Genomic DNA, 19,954 nt, shown 5'->3' on the forward strand with positions numbered 1-19,954 from the left:
CTCTCTCTCTCTCTCTCTCTCAATCTCTCTCCTCTCTATCTCTCCCTTTCTCACCACTCTCTCTCTCTCAATCTCTCTCTTCTCTAGCTCTCTCTTTCTCACCACTCTCTCTATCTCTCTGTCTCTCTCTCTCAATCTCTCTTCTCTAGCTCTCTCTTTCTATTTCTCTCTTTCTCACCACTCTCTCTATATCTCTCTCTCAATCTCTCTCCTCTCTATCTCTCCCTTTCTCACCACTCTCTCTCTCTCAATCTCTCTCTTCTCTAGCTCTCTCTTTCTCACCACTCTCTCTATCTCTCTGTCTCTCTCTCTCAATCTCTCTCCTCTCTAGCTCTCTCTTTCTATTTCTCTCTTTCTCACCACTCTCTCTATATCTCTCTCAATCTCTCTCCTCTCTATCTCTCCCTTTCTCACCACTCTCTCTCTCTCTCAATCTCTCTCTTCTCTAGCTCTCTCTTTCTCACCACTCTCTCTATCTCTCTGTCTCTCTCTCTCAATCTCTCTTCTCTAGCTCTCTCTTTCTATTTCTCTCTTTCTCACCACTCTCTCTATATCTCTCTCTCAATCTCTCTCCTCTCTATCTCTCCCTTTCTCACCACTCTCTCTCTCTCAATCTCTCTCTTCTCTAGCTCTCTCTTTCTCACCACTCTCTCTATCTCTCTGTCTCTCTCTCTCAATCTCTCTCCTCTCTAGCTCTCTCTTTCTATTTCTCTCTTTCTCACCACTCTCTCTATATCTCTCTCTCAATCTCTCTCCTCTCTATCTCTCCCTTTCTCACCACTCTCTCTCTCTCAATCTCTCTTCTCTAGCTCTCTCTTTCTCACCACTCTCTCTCTATCTCTGTCTGTCTCTCTCAATCTCTCTCCTCTCTAGCGCTCTCTTTCTGCCCAATTTCGCCTTCTCTTTATACAATATCAAGTCAACCATACACTGTACAGGGTAAATCATTTTTTTAATGTGTGTACATTGTGCATAAGGGGGTTGCATTCCTGGTGCTACAGTCAGTACAGCTACAGTCACTCAGTCAGTACAGCTACATTCACTCAGTCAGTACAGCTACATTCACTCAGTCAGTACAGCTACAGTCAATCAGTCAGTACAGCTACATTCACTCAGTCAGTACAGCTACAGTCACACAGTCAGTACAGCTACATTCACTCAGTCAGTACAGCTACATTCACTCAGTCAGTACAGCTACATTCACTCAGTCAGTACAGCTACAGTCAATCAGTCAGTACAGCTACATTCACTCAGTCAGTACAGCTACAGTCACTCAGTCAGTACAGCTACAGTCACTCAGTCAGTACAGCTACAGTCACTCAGTCAGTACAGCTACATTCACTCAGTCAGTACAGCTACAGTCACTCAGTCAGTACAGCTACAGTCACTCAGTCAGTACAGCTACAGTCAGTACAGCTACAGTCACACAGTCAGAACAGCTACAGTCACTTAGTCAGTACAGCTACAGTCACACAGTCAGTACAGCTACAGTCACACAGTCAGTACAGCTACAGTCACTCTGTCAGTACAGCTACAGTCACTCAGTCAGTACAGCTACAGTCACACAGTCAGGACAGCTACAGTCACTTAGTCAGTACAGCTACAGTCACACAGTCAGTACAGCTACAGTCACACAGTCAACACAGCTACAGTCACACAGTCAGTACAGCTACAGTCACACAGTAAATACAGTCACAGTCAGTACAGCTACAGTCACACAGTCAGTACAGCTACAGTCACACAGTCAATACAGCTACAGTCACACAGTCAGTACAGCTACAGTCACACAGTAAATACAGTCACACAGTCAGTACAGCTACAGTCACACAGTCAGTACAGCTACAGTCACACAGTCAATACAGTCACACAGTCAGTACAGCTACAGTCACTTAGTCAGTACAGCTACAGTCACACAGTCAATACAGTCACACAGTCAGTACAGCTACAGTCACACAGTCAGTACAGCTATAGTCACACAGTCAGTACAGCTACAGTCACACAGTCAATACAGTCACACAGTCAGTACAGCTACAGTCACACAGTCAATACAGTCACACAGTCAGTACAGCTCTAGTCACACAGTCAGTACAGCTACAGTCACACAGTCAGTACAGTCACACAGTCAGTACAGCTACAGTCACACAGTCAATACAGTCACACAGTCAGTACAGCTATAGTCACACAGTCAATACAGTCACACAGTCAATACAGTCACACAGTCAGTACAGCTACAGTCACACAGTCAGTACAGTCACACAGTCAGTACAGCTACAGTAACACAGTCAATACAGTCACACAGTCAGTACAGCTACAGTAACACAGTCAATACAGTCACACAGCCAGTACAGCTACAGTCACACAGTCAGTACAGTCACACAGTCAATACAGTCACACAGTCAGTACAGCTACAGTCACACAGTCAATACAGTCACATAGTCAGTACAGCTACAGTCACACAGTCAGTACAGCTACAATCACTCAGTCAGTACAGATACAGTCACTCAGTCAGTACAGCTACAGTCACTCAGTCAGTACAGCTACAGTCACTCAGTCAGTACAGCTACAGTCACTCAGTCAGTACAGCTACAGTCACTCAGTCAGTACAGCTACAGTCACTCAGTCAGTACAGCTACAATCACTCAGTCAGTACAGATACAGTCACTCAGTCAGTACAGCTACAGTCACTCAGTCAGTACAGCTACAGTCACTCAGTCAGTACAGCTACAGTCACTCAGTCAGTACAGCTACAGTCACTCAGTCAGTACAGCTACAGTCACTCAGTCAGTACAGCTACAGTCACTCAGTCAGTACAGCTACAGTCACTCAGTCAGTAGAGCTACAGTCACTCAGTCAGTACAGCTACAGTCACTCAGTCAGTAGAGCTACAATCACTCAGTCAGTACAGCTACAGTCACTCAGTCAGTACAGCTACAGTCACTCAGTCAGTACAGCTACAGTCACTCAGTCAGTACAGCTACAGTCACTCAGTCAGTACAGCTACAGTCACTCAGTCAGTACAGCTACAATCACTCAGTCAGTACAGCTACAGTCACTCAGTCAGTACAGCTACAGTCACTCAGTCAGTAGAGCTACAATCACTCAGTCAGTACAGCTACAGTCACTCAGTCAGTACAGCTACAGTCACACAGTCAGGACAGCTACAGTCACTTAGTCAGTACAGCTACAGTCACACAGTCAGTACAGCTACAGTCACACAGTCAATACAGCTACAGTCACACAGTCAGTACAGCTACAGTCACACAGTAAATACAGTCACAGTCAGTACAGCTACAGTCACACAGTCAGTACAGCTATAGTCACACAGTCAATACAGCTACAGTCACACAGTCAGTACAGCTACAGTCACACAGTAAATACAGTCACACAGTCAGTACAGCTACAGTCACACAGTCAGTACAGCTACAGTCACACAGTCAATACAGTCACACAGTCAGTACAGCTACAGTCACTTAGTCAGTACAGCTACAGTCACACAGTCAATACAGTCACACAGTCAGTACAGCTACAGTCACACAGTCAGTACAGCTATAGTCACACAGTCAGTACAGCTACAGTCACACAGTCAATACAGTCACACAGTCAGTACAGCTACAGTCACACAGTCAATACAGTCACACAGTCAGTACAGCTCTAGTCACACAGTCAGTACAGCTACAGTCACACAGTCAGTACAGTCACACAGTCAGTACAGCTACAGTCACACAGTCAATACAGTCACACAGTCAGTACAGCTATAGTCACACAGTCAATACAGTCACACAGTCAATACAGTCACACAGTCAGTACAGCTACAGTCACACAGTCAGTACAGTCACACAGTCAGTACAGCTACAGTAACACAGTCAATACAGTCACACAGTCAGTACAGCTACAGTAACACAGTCAATACAGTCACACAGCCAGTACAGCTACAGTCACACAGTCAGTACAGTCACACAGTCAATACAGTCACACAGTCAGTACAGCTACAGTCACACAGTCAATACAGTCACATAGTCAGTACAGCTACAGTCACACAGTCAGTACAGCTACAATCACTCAGTCAGTACAGCTACAGTCACTCAGTCAGTACAGCTACAGTCACTCAGTCAGTACAGCTACAATCACTCAGTCAGTACAGCTACAGTCACTCAGTCAGTACAGCTACAGTCACTCATTCAGTACAGCTACAGTCACTCAGTCAGTACAGCTACAGTCACTCAGTCAGTAGAGCTACAGTCACTCAGTCAGTACAGCTACAGTCACTCAGTCAGTAGAGCTACAATCACTCAGTCAGTACAGCTACAGTCACTCAGTCAGTACAGCTACAGTCACTCAGTCAGTACAGCTACAGTCACTCAGTCAGTACAGCTACAGTCACTCAGTCAGTACAGCTACAATCACTCAGTCAGTACAGCTACAGTCACTCAGTCAGTACAGCTACAGTCACTCAGTCAGTAGAGCTACAATCACTCAGTCAGTACAGCTACAGTCACACAGTCAGTACAGCTACAGTCACACAGTCAGTAGAGCTACAGTCACTCAGTCAGTACAGCTACAGTCACACAGTCAGTACAGCTACAGTCACACAGTCAGTACAGCTACAGTCATTCAGTCAGTACAGCTACAGTCACACAGTCAGTACAGCCTGAAATCAGTTGGTTCTGAGTCAATCTCTTCTTCTGGACTCTTAGCTGTCTCTCAAATCTACAGGAGTGTAAACAGTAGAGGAATGCAGGGAAAAGGAAACCAGAAGATGAAGGGAGAGAAAACCCCAGTAAGAATCGTATAACTTCTACACACACAGATGCACCGATGCAAAAGGTGGCACGTGGACATACAGACAAGCATGCATACATCCACTTACACAGGCTGTAATGCACACATGCACATATGCAGACATACACCCGTGTGCACGCATGAACACACACACACACACACACACACACACACACACACACACACACACACACACACACACACACACACACACACACACACACACACACACACACACACACACACACACACACACACACACACACACATTAGGTGAATGTGTTAGTGATTACGGTTGGTGACAGGGGGTCTGTGGAGCTCTGTAGAGGTGCTGCCTGCAATACTTCCCAGCCCCAGAACAGACTGGGCTGCAGACTGGAGCCTAATCCCTCAGCTCCTCCCTCGACTCCTCCCCCCAGGAAGTCCTGGAATTCAAGGTAACCCTCGGAGTCTGGCTGCCCTGACAACACTTCCTGTAGCAAACTGGGCTCACTGCATACACAGTAAAGAGGAGAGGAAAAGAGGGGTTCGTTAGTGTTCTAGATAACTGAGTAGACTAAACAGTCACATCTAAAACTGATCACAACTGCTTTGTGGTTAAGTAGCCATCCTGTGAAAGACTGAGCAGCTGCCCTGCTACAGAGCCCCTCCCTCCCTGTTCCCCATCCATCCAGCTGGTCAGACGTTTCTACGTCTGTTTTATGGACCACAGCGGAGGCCAAGGCGGGAAAACAGACGTGTGTGGGAGACAGGGTGTGAGACAGACGGCTGGTACTGACAGCTAGGAGGGACGTTCCAGTCACTCACTCTCTACGTCAGCCTCTGGCGTCTGCAATGGAAGTTACAGATGCATGGTCCATGTTTTATATTGCATATCTAGACTGAAATACATCTCTTATAAAACATGGACTCTCAGTTGGGACACTGACAGAGTACAGGCATTGGGGTCAGCTAAAGGCTGCAGACCGGATACTGTCCCCTTGTTATTTTAGAATGAGTCCTGGCCACCAGCTATACTATATCAACAAATAAATATATTCTTTTAGCTCTGTGGATTAGAGTGGACACACACGCATGCATGCACACATCACACACAAACACACTTTGATCCCTTTGTGATGAAACAGGAAATATCCCCTCCTCGTCCACCCACAGCTTGTTACACATTACCATAGGCATGTCCAGCTGCAGGACCCTAGTCATACGTGAGAGTGTGTGTGCCGTGCATACATGAGTGTGTGTGTGTGCGTGCCGTGCATACATGAGTGTGTGTGTGTGTGTGTGTGTGTGTGCCGTGCATACATGTGAGTGTGCGTGCTGTGGATACATGAGTGTGTGTGTGCGTGCCGTGCATACATGAGTGTGTGTGTGCGTGCCGTGCGTACATGAGAGTATGTGTGTGTGTGTCCTCCAGACATCCACACTACCCTACACTGGCCCACTGACTGGCTGTTGTGCAGGGTTTCCCAAACTCGGTCCATTCCTCTCCTTTCCTTTCCTCTCCTCTCCTTTCCTTCTCTCCACTTGGAAAGGATTTGTTTCTGGCGTCTCTGCGTATTTTATGTTCTCTTCAGGCAAGCTTGGTCAGAGAGAGATTGAGAGAGCGAGGAAGGGGTGTGGGGGGGAGGAGCGAGAGAGAGATACATTTCCTGAGCTTAGTTAGGCCTTCTGGCCTCTCAGGCTGCTGGGATTTCTCTCCACGGCTCACAAAGCGATCGCAGCTGAGCAAAGGCTAAACACACACACACACACACACACACACACACTGCACGCATGCACACATACACCACACGCACACACACACACCACAGCACACGCACCTCCCCCCCCCCCCCCCCCCCCCACACACACACAGATTGGCCTTGTCAGTGCTTATGTAGAAATAAGAGTTCTGCATCGTGCACCAATTGGCAAGACGAGCGTAAGTGAAAACACATGTTCTGTTGAATGCATGAAACAGAAGCAGAGAAGCCTCAACTTGCAGATGAAAACAAAAGCAGAGTAGATTGTCAGGAAGACAGGGACCCAACGGAAATGTTTTCCAAATCAACATGCAATACTTGAACTAGATTTGAGAAAAGAAACTGTTTGCAACCCAGGGCTATAAGCCAGGGCTATCATATTTCATCTGCACATACAACCATTCACCAGAACATGTTCACCCAAGGGTCCCTATTCATAAAGCCTTACAGAGTAGGAGTGCTGATCTAGGATCAGGTCCCACTGTCCATCCATCTTATTTATTATTATTCATTTATTATGATCTAAAACGCTAAACTGATCCTAGCACAGCACTTTACTCTGAGGTCTACTGTAATACTGTGTGGATAGTAGTTTCTACAGCCACAGGATGTCACTTAGGTACTTGGCAAGCACAGGGAGAATTGCTGCATTGGCCATTAGGTCAGAATCCTAACCACTGTGATGTAATGACCCTTGACCTTTGAGTGCCTTTCTGACCACTACAACTACAAGGAGTCTGGAACCAATCCTGCCATCTGACACACACACACACACACACACACACACACACACACACACACACACACACACACACACACACACACACACACACACACACACACACACACACACCACAGGGCTTGGACAGGGCTCCCCTCAAATAGAGGACAGGTCTAATCTAATCTAGGCCATCACATCAGGTTGGAGCTCAGTCAGCCAGCTCGAAAAACAAGACCCAGGTAATCAGATCTCAGCGGGAATAGGATGGAGTCACCCTTAGACACAGATCTAAGGTCAATTTGTATGTCTCCCCCCAATAGCGGAGGTTATGATTTGGGGAAGATAAACTGACCCTAGATCTGTGACTATAGGCAATCAGATGTTATACATCGGCTTCTCTGGCTGCTACAGCGAGAGAATGCTGACCCACATTCAAATACCAGCACACTGTGACAGCATGGTACTGTGTAGATAGCAGATAGCAGTTTGGGTTTAGCTACCCTTGAGCTAACGTTGAACTCGATCTTACCTGGAAACCACAGGGTGAAAGCAAGAGAGGAAGACCCAAGAACACCTGGAGGGGTGACACAGAACAAGACATGAAGAAAGTGGGGTTGACGTAGCAACACCTTGAAGGAATGGTGCAGGACAGAAGAGTTTGGAAGAGATTGGAAGCGAGTAATTCCATAAGGAATTCAAAGGCCTAAGTAAGTACTGTATGTTCTCTCGAACATCCCCTAACTTTAGCCATAATCCCCGAAATACCATCCCCTGATCCAGGAGCCTTCAGTCCATATCTGATGTGCAGATATGAGTGCAGGATTTTGTTCCAGCCCTGCACTAAGTCAAGAACACAGCCCTACTCCAGTGTAAAAAGCATTTATCTATGTCAGCTGGTGGTCTCTGGTGTGTCTTTGTGCGTGTGGAAGCTTTCGTTCCAGCCCAGCACTAACCCACCACCACAACACCCCTACAGAGTAAACATCCATTGAGTCTCAACCCGAGGGGGTACGCACCTTCTTGGCGGCCCGCGACGGAGACCTTCGCGTGGGCTTGGGTACCTCTCTGGTCAGGGTGGCGGGCAGCTTGGACACAGAGCCGTTCTCTCTCTTGGCTGCGGGCGAGGAGGCCGGGGGCGAGGAGGGGGGCGGTGAGGCTGGGGGCGAGGAGGGGGACACAGAGGTGAGTCCCCCCAGACGGACAGCCATCTCCTCGGTGCAGACGAGGCGCAGGCTGCGGAGGTACTCGTCCGTCTCCCGGTCTACCACCAGCAGCCTGGTCTCATGCTCCACCGCCTTGATCCTCTGCACCACCTGTGGGGAGAGGGAGATCATTATCGCACATCATTATAACACTGTACATAGCCATAATATGACATTTGAAATTCCTTTGAAACTTGTGAGTGTTACTGTTCATGTTTTTATTGTATATATTACTCTGTTGTTTATTATCTAGTTGACTTGCTTTGGCAATATAAACATATGTTTCCCATGCCAATAAAGCCCTTTGAATGGAATGGAACAGAGGAGAGGATGAAAGCGTAAGATAGGGAGAGAAAGAGAATGAGAGTAATAACATGATAATTGACATGATAATGAAGTAGTGAACTACAGGGAATAGGGGTTGATTGGAGACAGAAACACCAACACTCTCTACAGCATCTGGACCCTTCATCATGTCAGCCTCTTTGTTGAAGTGTCTAAAGTGGGTCTCCCTTGTCCCAGACGTCCCAGTAGACGTCTGTCTCCGCCAGTGATGACTTACTGCTGAGTGGCATGGGGTGAGGGACTAGGGAGGAAGGGTTTGGGATGTAAACACAACGAGGACGTCTGGAACTCTGGTGATTTATAGAACAGTTGGTTATGAGGTCCAGATTGATTGCATACCCATTGGACTACACGTGACTAACCGGGTTTTGATCCCAGGTCTCCTGCATGGGCGCCACAAGACTGTGTCAGCCCACTGAGCTAAAGTCTATAAGTATTAGGTCTTCTAAAGGTCTCAGACAAGGTCTCAGGCTAGGTTCCTCATCATGCGAGTGTGGCTCACCGGACCAACGTGTTACACATTTACAGAGCAGGGCTTACTATATGTCTCATCCTGGGTCACAATGTCAGAGGTCACACACGCTGACATGAAACTAACATGATGACAGCCATTTCAGACATCCTACCTCACTGGAATAGATTGGCTCCACTTCAATCTCATGCACGCTATGTCTGCTTTAGGTGTGCTTGCCTCATCTTCAGGCTGCCATTGCCCATCGGAGATACAACACAGCCATTCACTAAGAACTCAGATCACTATCAACACAGCAGTGTGAGTGTGTGTGAGAGTGGGTGTGTGTGTGACCAGGCAGTCTCAGCAGCTGATGATAGGGAGATGTGTGATGTCTTCCAGCAACTTCTGAAAGGCTGTCTAGACTGTCTGCTTATTCTCACAGACCATAGAACATTCTAGACTAAACAACTTGGTTAGTGTGCCATGTAACCATGCACTGTGTCTTACAATGCCTAGTTGTAAAAAAGTGGATATTTTAACCTGGAAAAGTTGTTAGGGGTTTTGGTATGATTTATATTATGCCACTCCATGGGGTAATGCTGAGTGTTTTAGGGGAGATAAAATAATGGTGTATTTTGGTATTGTCCATTGTTGTATACTATGATTATTTTATACAGGTATAATATGCTTATAAAACCATATTAAGTGTGCAGGGAATAAATACAAGTATCAAATCAAATGTCAAGTGCTCCTTCAACGTTTTGAACGCCAGTGGATGATACAGTGGCTGACCTCTCCGTGTCCTCCTCTGTCTGTCTGTCACTACCATGACAATATCATTACTGAAACACTAGGCTCATAACATACTTATTTACCCCTTATTTTACCAGGTAAGTTGACCGAGAACACATTCTCATTTACAGCAACGACCTGAGGAATAGTTTCAGGGGAGAGGAGGGGGGATGAATGAGCCAATTGTAAACTGGGGATGATTAGGTGGCCGTGATGGTATGAGGGTTAGATTGGGAATTTAGCCAGGACACCAGGGTTAACACACCTACTCTTACACTAAGTGTCATGGGATCTTTAGTGACCACAGAGAGTCAGGACACCTGTTTAATGTCCCATCCGAAAGACAGCACCCTACACTGGGCAATGTCCCCAATGACTGCCCTGGGGCATTTTTTTTAGACCAGAGGAAAGAGTGCCTCCTACTGACCCTCCAACACCACTTCCAGCAGCATCTGGTCTCCCATCCAGGGACTGACCAGGACCAACACTGCTTGGCTTCAGAAGCAAGCCAGCAGTGGTATGCTGCTGGCGCATATTAAACATGTCGATGTAGTCCACTGACAGAAAAAATCGGATGGAGTTGGACAGTTCGTGATGTGCTATACTCACTTGATGGTGCGTATCTTTCTCCACATTTCCCCCGTTCACCTCAATGACACGGTCCCCCGGGCGCAGCCCCGAAGCTTCTGCTGACGACGCGGGCTCAACTTTGCGAATGTACTGGCCGTTCTTCCCCTTCTCACCGTGCAAGTGAAACCCATACCCGTTCTCACTCTTTGTCATGATACAAAGCCGTGGTTTCAGTTCGCTGGCCATTTCTCCTGCAGTCCAGGGCTTTAAACCTGTTTTGTTCTTGAATATAGTTAGCAAAACAGAAAAAAATACAAAAATGTAATACAATAATGACCCAACAGAGCGCAGAGCGAAACTTTCACTCTACATGTAAAACACCATCCTCTTCTTATGCGTAATTTGTTCCAAAAGTTGCTCTGCAGGTTCTTCACACACAAAAACGCTCCAAACACAAGAAAACGCTCCGTTTTAAAAATTACATTCCAGCATTGAACTTCACATGTAATAAAGGCAAACTCCTAAAAATAGCCTAAATTATCGACCCAGGCGAACGTATTGCTTGGTGGAGCCAAGATATCTGCTAGTCGTATCGTCTCTCCAAAAACGAGTGAATTATTCTTGTTGGCAGCGCAGCGTCCTCAATGCCTCCAACTGCCCACCCTGAGGACTGATAAAGCGAGAGACCACCAGTGCAACATGCTGCACCAGGAAAGAGCAACAGGCACTAACTAACCCCTCTCTCGACCTCCATCCATAACAACCGGTTGGGAAATAAGGATTCAATTACAACACATGCCGGGTTTCCAGATAATTGGATATGACACTCGTTTGGTGCGTAATAGCACCTCCCTCGCTAGAAATCAACAAGTTTTGCCTGGGTCTGTCATTACCAGAGCGCAGCTCTTGAAGAGTGGTCTAAGAAGGGGTCCTTTCTCACTGAGTAGCCTAATCAAGCGCATGCTGTGGAAATGCTGCCGTTTAGCACGGGATGGGGATCCAGGTACGAGGACTCCGCATGTAATCGACCAATCAGTGTGCTCGCTGGGTGTCTCAAGTGTCCAAAATGGCGACCTCACCAAAAAGAGTTGGGAGGTTGTTTTGTTGTGTCGGAAAGGACACAATTGTATCATGTTGACAACACAATGATTTATTGTCATTAAATTCAGGTAAATAACGATTTATTTGTAACATGACCCCTCTAGCACCATTCCGCATGGCATACGATTACGCATACCGTTCATGTTACAATGGTGCCTCTCAGTGGTCAAATTACGAAATGCATGTAAAAAGGGTATGAAAAATGATAGTTGTATCATTTTTTGTGTGTGGTGGTGGTGTGGGGGATTTGTGGGAACTAGTGAACAAGTGTACACTTCAGGAGAAGGGAGATGTTATTGGAACGTAACCTATCAGACACTGAGTAGCACAAGCTGAACTGCAACAGAAGGGGGAGCCCGTCTGGCCTGCATGGTCACAGTCAAACTAGTGATACATGAAGACAGAGGAGTGTCTTTACAGCTCTGGGGTGAAGTTTCCCCTAGACACTGATCTTGGGTCAGTTTTGCATTTTCCCCACTATGGTTAAGGTTAGGATTGGAGTAGGGTCAGCTGATACCCTACTCTGTCTTTTCTAAGGCCAAGGAGGCTGTATATACGGATATATTATGCTGTTGCTGTCTATACATAGAAACAGCAGGTGGCAGCAGAGGAATGTATTTGCAGAGGCCACGAAGACTGTACTACATGATCAAGAGATAGAAATAGAATTCCTGATTCTATGTCCAGTGCACCAGAATGTCACATTGACTTGAATGGGGATGCCGGTTCGAGCTATTCGATTTATATTTATGTCTCTTTCTCTCTCTGTACGCGCCTCTGTCTGTCGTCGTCTGTCTGTCTGTCTGTCTGTCTGTCTGTCTGTCTGTCTGTCTGTCTGTCTGTCTGTCTGTCTGTCTGTCTGTCTGTCTGTCTGTCTGTCTGTCTGTCTGTCTCTATCTCTCTCTCTGTGTCTGTCTTTCTCTCTCTCTCTCTCTGTATCTGTCTGTCTCTTTCTCTCTCTGTATCTGTCTGTCTCTCTTTCTCTCTCTGTATCTGTCTGTCTCTCTTTCTCTCTCTGTATCTGTCTCTCTCTGTATCTGTCTGTCTCTCTCTTTCTCTCTCTGTATCTGTCTGTCTTTCGCTCTCTCTCTCTGTGTATCTGTCTGTCTGTCTCTCTTTCTCTCTCTGTATCTGTCTGTCTCTTTCGCTCTCTGTATCTGTTTGTCTCTCTCTTTCTCTCTCTGTATCTGTCTGTCTCTTTCGCTCTCTGTATCTGTTTGTCTCTCTCTTTCTCTCTCTGTATCTGTTTGTCTCTCTCTTTCTCTCTCTGTATCTGTTTGTCTCTCTCTTTCTCTCTCTGTATCTGTCTGTCTCTTTCTCTCTCTGTATCTGTTTGTCTCTCTCTTTCTCTCTCTGTATCTGTTTGTCTCTCTCTTTCTCTCTCTGTATCTGTTTGTCTCTCTCTTTCTCTCTCTGTATCTGTCTCTCTCTTTCTCTCTCTGTATCTGTTTGTCTCTCTCTTTCTCTCTCTGTATCTGTCTGTCTTTCGCTCTCTCTCTCTGTGTATCAGTCTGTCTCTCTGTCTCTCTTTCGCTCTCTGTATCTGTCTGTCTGTCTCTCTCTCTCTCTGTATCTGTCTGTCTTTCTTTCTCTCTCTCTGTATCTGTCTGTCTCTCTCTCTGTATCTGTCTGTCTCTCTTTTTCTCTCTGTATCTGTCTGTCTCGTCTGTCTGTCTGTCTGTCTGTCTGTCTGTCTGTCTGTCTGTCTGTCTGTCTGTCTGTCTGTCTGTCTGTCTGTCTGTCTGTCTGTCTGTCTGTCTGTCTGTCTGTCTCTATCGCTCTCTCTGTATCTGTCTGTCTTTCTCTCTCTCTCTCTGTATCTGTCTGTCTCTCTTTCTCTCTGTATCTGTCTGTCTGTCTGTCTGTCTGTCTGTCTGTCTGTCTGTCTGTCTGTCTGTCTGTCTGTCTGTCTGTCTGTCTGTCTGTCTGTCTGTCTGTCTGTCTGTCTGTCTGTCTGTCTCTATCGCTCTCTCTGTATCTGTCTGTCTTTCTCTCTCTCTCTCTGTATCTGTCTGTCTCTCTTTCTCTCTGTATCTGTCTGTCTGTCTCTCTCTTTCTCTTTCTCTCTCTTTATCTGTCTGTCTCTCTTTCTTTCTTTGTATCTGTCTGTCTCTCTCTGTATCTATCTGTCTCCCTCTTTCTCTCCCTGTATCTGTCTGTCTCTCTCTTTCTCTTTCTATCTGTCTGTCTCTCTCTTTCTCTTTCTCTCTCTGTATTTGTCTGTCTCTCTTTCTCTCTGTATCTGTCTGTCTTTCTCTCTCTCTCTCTCCATCAATCATTTTCAATTTTAATCTTAACCCCATTTACTTATTCTCTGAATTTTTCAGTTCCTCGAAAAGATAGAGCGAGCGACAGAAAAGGGAAGTAAGAAAGAAAGGAGAGAGGAGAGAAACAGGCCTTTCGGCGATGCATTGAATTGACTATCTCTCCCTCTTTCATTTTCTCACTCCGCCTCTCATCTATCATTCTCCGTCGTTAGTTATTCTGCTTTAGTTGCAGTCCTGGAGGTGGATAAGGAAGAGAGAATGGAAGAAAGAGGAGAGGGGGAGTAAGGAGAGGTGAAACAAAGTTTTAAGCTAACAAAATCTTTAATGAGTGCTGTCAGTGTTAAGTTGTAAGTAGCAGGAAGTTGTGAAGTGAAATGTAATGATGGTTGTTTCTGCCCTCCTCTGGAACTACTGGCTGCACATGAGATAATGATTCTAAAGGCCTGGTCCAAATCAAACCATTTTCTCTGTGTACTGCACTAGTCCATGTGGACTTGAAGGTATACATACATACCATATACACCGTGTTTGTAGTTGGAATAAAGTTGATATAAATCAGTTATAACTAGCTAACTAAGTAACAAACTAAGTAACAAATGAACGAACGAATGAACTAACTAACTGGTTTATCCACCTTTTCCTCAAATGGAATTATTCACTAAACAGGAAATGACCACTTTCCTGTCCCAGTTTTCCACCTCATCCCTCTTCCTACTTTAACCATAATGGATGTCCCAGTTTTCCACCTCATCCCTCTTCCTACTTTAACCATAATGGATGTCCCAGTTTTCCACCTCATCCCTCTTCCTACATTAAGTATAATGGATGTCCCAGTTTTCCACCTCATCCCTCTTCCTACTTTAACCATAATGGATGTCCCAGTTTTCCACCTCATCCCTCTTCCTACTTTAACCATAATGGATGTCCCAGTTTTCCACCTCGTCCCTCTTCCTACATTAACCATAATGGATGTCCCAGTTTGCCACCTCATCCCTCTTCCTACATTAACCATAATGGATGTCCCAGTTTTCCACCTCATCCCTCTTCCTACTTTAACCATAATGGATGTCCCAGTTTTCCACCTCATCCCTCTTCATACATTAACCATAATGGATGTCCCAGTTTTCCACCTCATCCCTCTTCCTACTTTAACCATAATGGATGTCCCAGTTTTCCACCTCATCCCTCTTCCTACTTTAACCATAATGGATGTCCCAGTTTTCCACCTCATCCCTCTTCCTACTTTAAACATAATGGATGTCCCAGTTTTCCACCTCATCCCTCTTCCTACATTAAGTATAATGGATGTCCCAGTTTTCCACCTCATCCCTCTTCCTACTTTAACCATAATGGATGTCCCAGTTTTCCACCTCATCCCTCTTCCTACTTTAACCATAATGGATGTCCCAGTTTTCCACCTCGTCCCTCTTCCTACATTAACCATAATGGATGTCCCAGTTTGCCACCTCATCCCTCTTCCTACATTAACCATAATGGATGTCCCAGTTTTCCACCTCATCCCTCTTCCTACTTTAACCATAATGGATGTCCCAGTTTGCCACCTCATCCCTCTTCCTACTTTAACCATAATGGATGTCCCAGTTTTCCACCTCATCCCTCTTCCTACTTTAACCATAATGGATGTCCCAGTTTTCCACCTCATCCCTCTTCCTACATTAACCATAATGGATGTCCCAGTTTTCCACCTCATCCCTCTTCCTACATGAACCATAATGGATGTCCCAGTTTGCCACCTCGTCCCTCTTCCTACATTAACCATAATGGATGTCCCAGTTTTCCACCTCATCCCTCTTCCTACTTTAACCATAATGGATGTCCCAGTTTTCCACCTCGTCCCTCTTCCTACATTAACCATAATGGATGTCCCAGTTTTCCACCTCATCCCTCTTCCTACATTAAGTATAATGGATGTCCCAGTTTTCCACCTCGTCCCTCTTCCTACATTAAGTATAATGGATGTCCCAGTTTTCCACCTCGTCCCTCTTCCTACATTAACCATAATGGATGTCCCAGTTTTCCACCTCGTCCCTCTTCCTACATTAACCATAATGGATGTCCCAGTTTTCCACCTCATCCCTCTTCATACATTAACCATAATGGATGTCCCAGTTTTCCACCTCATCCCTCTTCCTACATTAACCATAATGGATGTCCCAGTTTTCCACCTCATCCCTCTTCATACATTAACCATAATGGATGTCCCAGTTTTCCACCTCGTCCCTCTTCCTACATTAACCATAATGGATGTCCCAGTTTTCCACCTCATCCCTCTTCCTACATTAACCATAATGGATGTCCCAGTTTTCCACCTCGTCCCTCTTCCTACATTAACCATAATGGATGTCCCAGTTTTCCACCTCGTCCCTCTTCCTACATTAACCATAATGGATGTCCCAGTTTGCCACCTCGTCCCTCTTCCTACATTAACCATAATGGATGTCCCAGTCTAAAAAAGGCACACAAATCAAATCCACTTTATTTCAATCTGGCCATCGGAACAATAAACCATTACACCCAGAGGATTGTTCCGGCAGACCTTTCAAATAAAATAGCAATTTCCAGGAAATTGCCACTCAGGCCAGCGTCGTGGTGGGGGCGTAAATAGATACGTCTGCAATACCACCATTGTTTTCCTTTCTGTCTTATTCATGATGAAATTACTTTTTTTGTCTTCTCACAATGCAAACACACCTTTGGCGAGAATCCTTCTGTTCTGTTCCATTTTACATTTTGTATCAGCCATAATCATCATTTCCTCTGAGCTGAGGTCATGCAAATGGTGAGTAACAGGTAGAGAGTTTAATGCTTAATGCACTTAGACAGCTGATGACTAAGACTCTATAGACGAAGTGCAGAGCTCAAGGGCTGCAGACAAAACCAAAACACATTCATGAATTCAGCTGGAAAACACTGAGGATCCGTAGACACTGCAGCTTTAGAGGACTGGAGGGAGGAAGGGAGAGAGAGGAGGGAGGGAGGGAGAGAAAGTTGAGAGGAGAGGGAGCCAAGGAGGATGAAAACGAGAGGAAGGTGAGAGAGAGAGTGAGGAAAAATGAAAAGGGAGAGCAAGAGAGGAGAGAGAGAGAGCAAAGAGGGAGTTATGAGTCGGCTTTAATCAACCTTTATTTATCTCTTACACTTTTATCTCTCCCTTTATCTTTTTCTCTCCTTCTGTCTGTTCCTCAAACCTCACTTTCTGCTTTCTCTGTCTACATCTCCTCCACTCACCTTCTAATCTCTCGCTCGCTCTGTCTCTGTCTCTGTCTCTGTCTCACTCTCACTCTCCCTCTCTCTTGCTTTCTGCTTCTGTCTCAATTCAATTCAATTTCAATGTAAGGGCTTTATTGGCATGGGAAACACATGTTAACATTGCCAAAGCAAGTGAAGTAGATAATAAACAAAAGTGAAATATACAATACAAATGAACAGTAAACATTACACTCACAGACGTTCCAAAAGAATAAAGACATTTCAAATGTCACATTATGTCTATATACAGTGTTGTAATGATGTGCAAATGGTTAAAGTACTAAAGGGAAAACAAATAAACATAAATATGGGTTGTATTTACAATGGTGTTTGTTCTTCACTGGTTGCCCGTTTCTTGTGGCAACAGGTGGGCGAGCACGTCCCCATTCACATCGACGGGGCTGTAGCTTCAAGTTCCTCGGTGTCCAAATCACCAAGGACTTGAAATGGTCCACACACGCACAGTTGTGAAGAAGGTGCGACAGAGCCTCTTCCCTCTCAGGAGGCTGAAAAGTTCTACAGCTGCACCATCGAGAGCATCTTGACTGGCTACATCACTGCTTGTTATGGCAACAGCACCGCCCTCGATCACATGGCGCTATAGAGGGTGGTGCGGACAGCCCAGTGCATCACTGGGGCCGAGCTCCCTGCCATCCAGGACCTCTATATCAGGCTGTGTGAAAGGAAGACTCCATAGATTGTTTCTCTGCTTCCTCACGACAAGCGGTACCGCTGCATCAAGTCTGAAAAGCCGTAAACCCTCTCATGAAAAATAAAGATTGAGTGAGCGAGCAACAATAAACCTTACCTTTATTTTTACTGGATATGAAATGGAGCTTTCAGTTTTACCACACCATTGAAAATATGTTTTCCTGAAGACCTCTGTCTTTTTTTAGTGACGTTAGTGGACTTTTATAGAGGCAAGCAGGTCGATAGGGATGGTAGAAGAGAAGTGATGGTGGGAGTAAGGCAGTCTGGGAACTGTGCTCCTGGGAATTGACAGGATAGGGATTACCATGTGGTGTAAATCACTGTCAGTCACTTGGCTAGTGGAGGATCTTTGCCCCTCGCCACAATGTAGCAATTCCATTGGGTTAAAACCAATAGCAGCTGATATCCATATACTGTACCATGATTCGGGCCATGACTTTATCCTGACCACAAAAAAAAACAGCTGTGGTTTGCTCTGTAAAATATTATCTGCATCTCTGTGAACACATGGCAATTCCCTCTGGATATACAGAGCCATCAGAGTATTGCTGCATCATGCACATTCACATTCATGCTGGAAACACTGCCTTCTCACTCTCCAAATGGAAAAGTATAAGCCTAGTATAGCTCTACTGGGGATGGTGAGAACAGCTTGTTGGACACACACACACACACACACACACACACACACACACACACACACACACACACACACACACACACACACACACACACACACACACACACACACACACACACACACACACACACACAATCATTTGCTCACATGCACACACATTTATAGTGACTCTACACACGAGCACACACACTCATATTTACATATCTACCTCTATCCCTCCAGTATCCCTGCACATTATAAATATGGTATTGGAACTGACCCTGTATATAACTTCTTACTTTCTCGTGTTCTTCTTATTTTCATTTCTTGTGTGTTTTTGTTCTACCTTATGTTATTTGTAGTGTTACATTGATATTGAATACTGCATCGTTGTGTTTGGAGCTTGCAAGACAGGCATTTCACTGTACTTGTGCACGTGATATTCAAACTTGAAACTAGAAACATATGAAAAGCTAAAAGTTTGTGAGAATCAATAAAACTATAATTTAGTCTCAGTTGTCTTTTACCAACCTACAACCAAGACAGCTTGTCTAAGATAACTCAGAAATGCTTATTAATACATTTTTTTACATAATTCTGAAAGAAATAATCAATTATTATTTGCAGTGGGGGCGACAGGAACAGTCTGTACACCTCTACGTGACCAAGGAAAATCAGAGAGGCAGCTTGACCTTTTGGAAAGTGGCCTGTAATTCTGAAAGCAGGGCATCGGAACAATAAACCATTACACCCAGAGGATTGTTCCGGCAGACCTTTCAAATAAAATAACAATTTCCAGGCAATTGCCACTCAGGCCAGCGTCGTGGTGGGGGCGTAAATAGATACGTCTGCAATACCCCCTTGTTTTCCTTTCTGTCTTATTCATGATTAAATTACTTTTTTTGTCTTCTCACAATGCAAACACACCTTTGGCGAGAATCCTTCTGTTCTGTTCCGTTTTACATTTTGTATCAGCCATAATCATAATTTCCTCTGATCTGAGGTCATGCACATTGTGTGTGTCATGTCCTGACCAGTAAAAGAGGTTATTTGTTATTGTAGTTTGGTCAGGACGTGGCAGGGGTGTGTTTGTTTTGTGTTGTCGGGGTTTTTGGGTATTGTTCTATGTTTTGTATTTCTATGTTCGTATTTCTAGTTGTTCTATTTCTATGTTAGTTTTGGGAACGACCTCCAATTAGAAGCAGCTGGTTGTCGTTGCTTCTAATTGGAGGCCATATTTAAGTGGGTTTATTTTCTCTTGTGTTTGTGGGTGGTTGTTTCTTTGTATAGTCGTAGTACCTTACAGGACTGTCGTTCGTTGTCTTGTTTTGTTTAGTGTTCACGGTTTATAAAAATATAAATATGGACACTTACCACGCTG

At 45.1% G+C, this 19,954-nt stretch overlaps 1 protein-coding gene across 2 annotated transcripts in view; it reads right to left on the minus strand.

Moving 5' to 3' along the window:
* Positions 1-11,634, minus strand: part of LOC106601791 (Na(+)/H(+) exchange regulatory cofactor NHE-RF2) — a 65,847-nt gene extending 54,213 nt beyond the window's left edge. The window contains exons 1-3 of one of the 2 annotated variants that reach the window (XM_045715604.2): positions 10,645-11,634; positions 8,259-8,555; positions 7,772-7,816 (exon numbers count right to left, since the gene is read on the minus strand). In XM_045715604.2, the coding sequence (XP_045571560.1) occupies positions 7,772-7,816; positions 8,259-8,555; positions 10,645-10,851 (549 nt within the window). In that variant the 5' untranslated portion in view covers positions 10,852-11,634. The remainder of the gene's footprint in view (positions 1-7,771; positions 7,817-8,258; positions 8,556-10,644) is intronic. The other variant, XM_045715605.2, reaches the window with a different exon arrangement.
* Positions 11,635-19,954: the final 8,320 nt, after the last annotated feature.

This window comes from Salmo salar, chromosome 03 (genome assembly GCF_965601325.2).
Source record: "Salmo salar chromosome 03, fSalSal1, whole genome shotgun sequence".
Classification (NCBI taxonomy): Eukaryota; Metazoa; Chordata; class Actinopteri; order Salmoniformes; family Salmonidae; genus Salmo; species Salmo salar.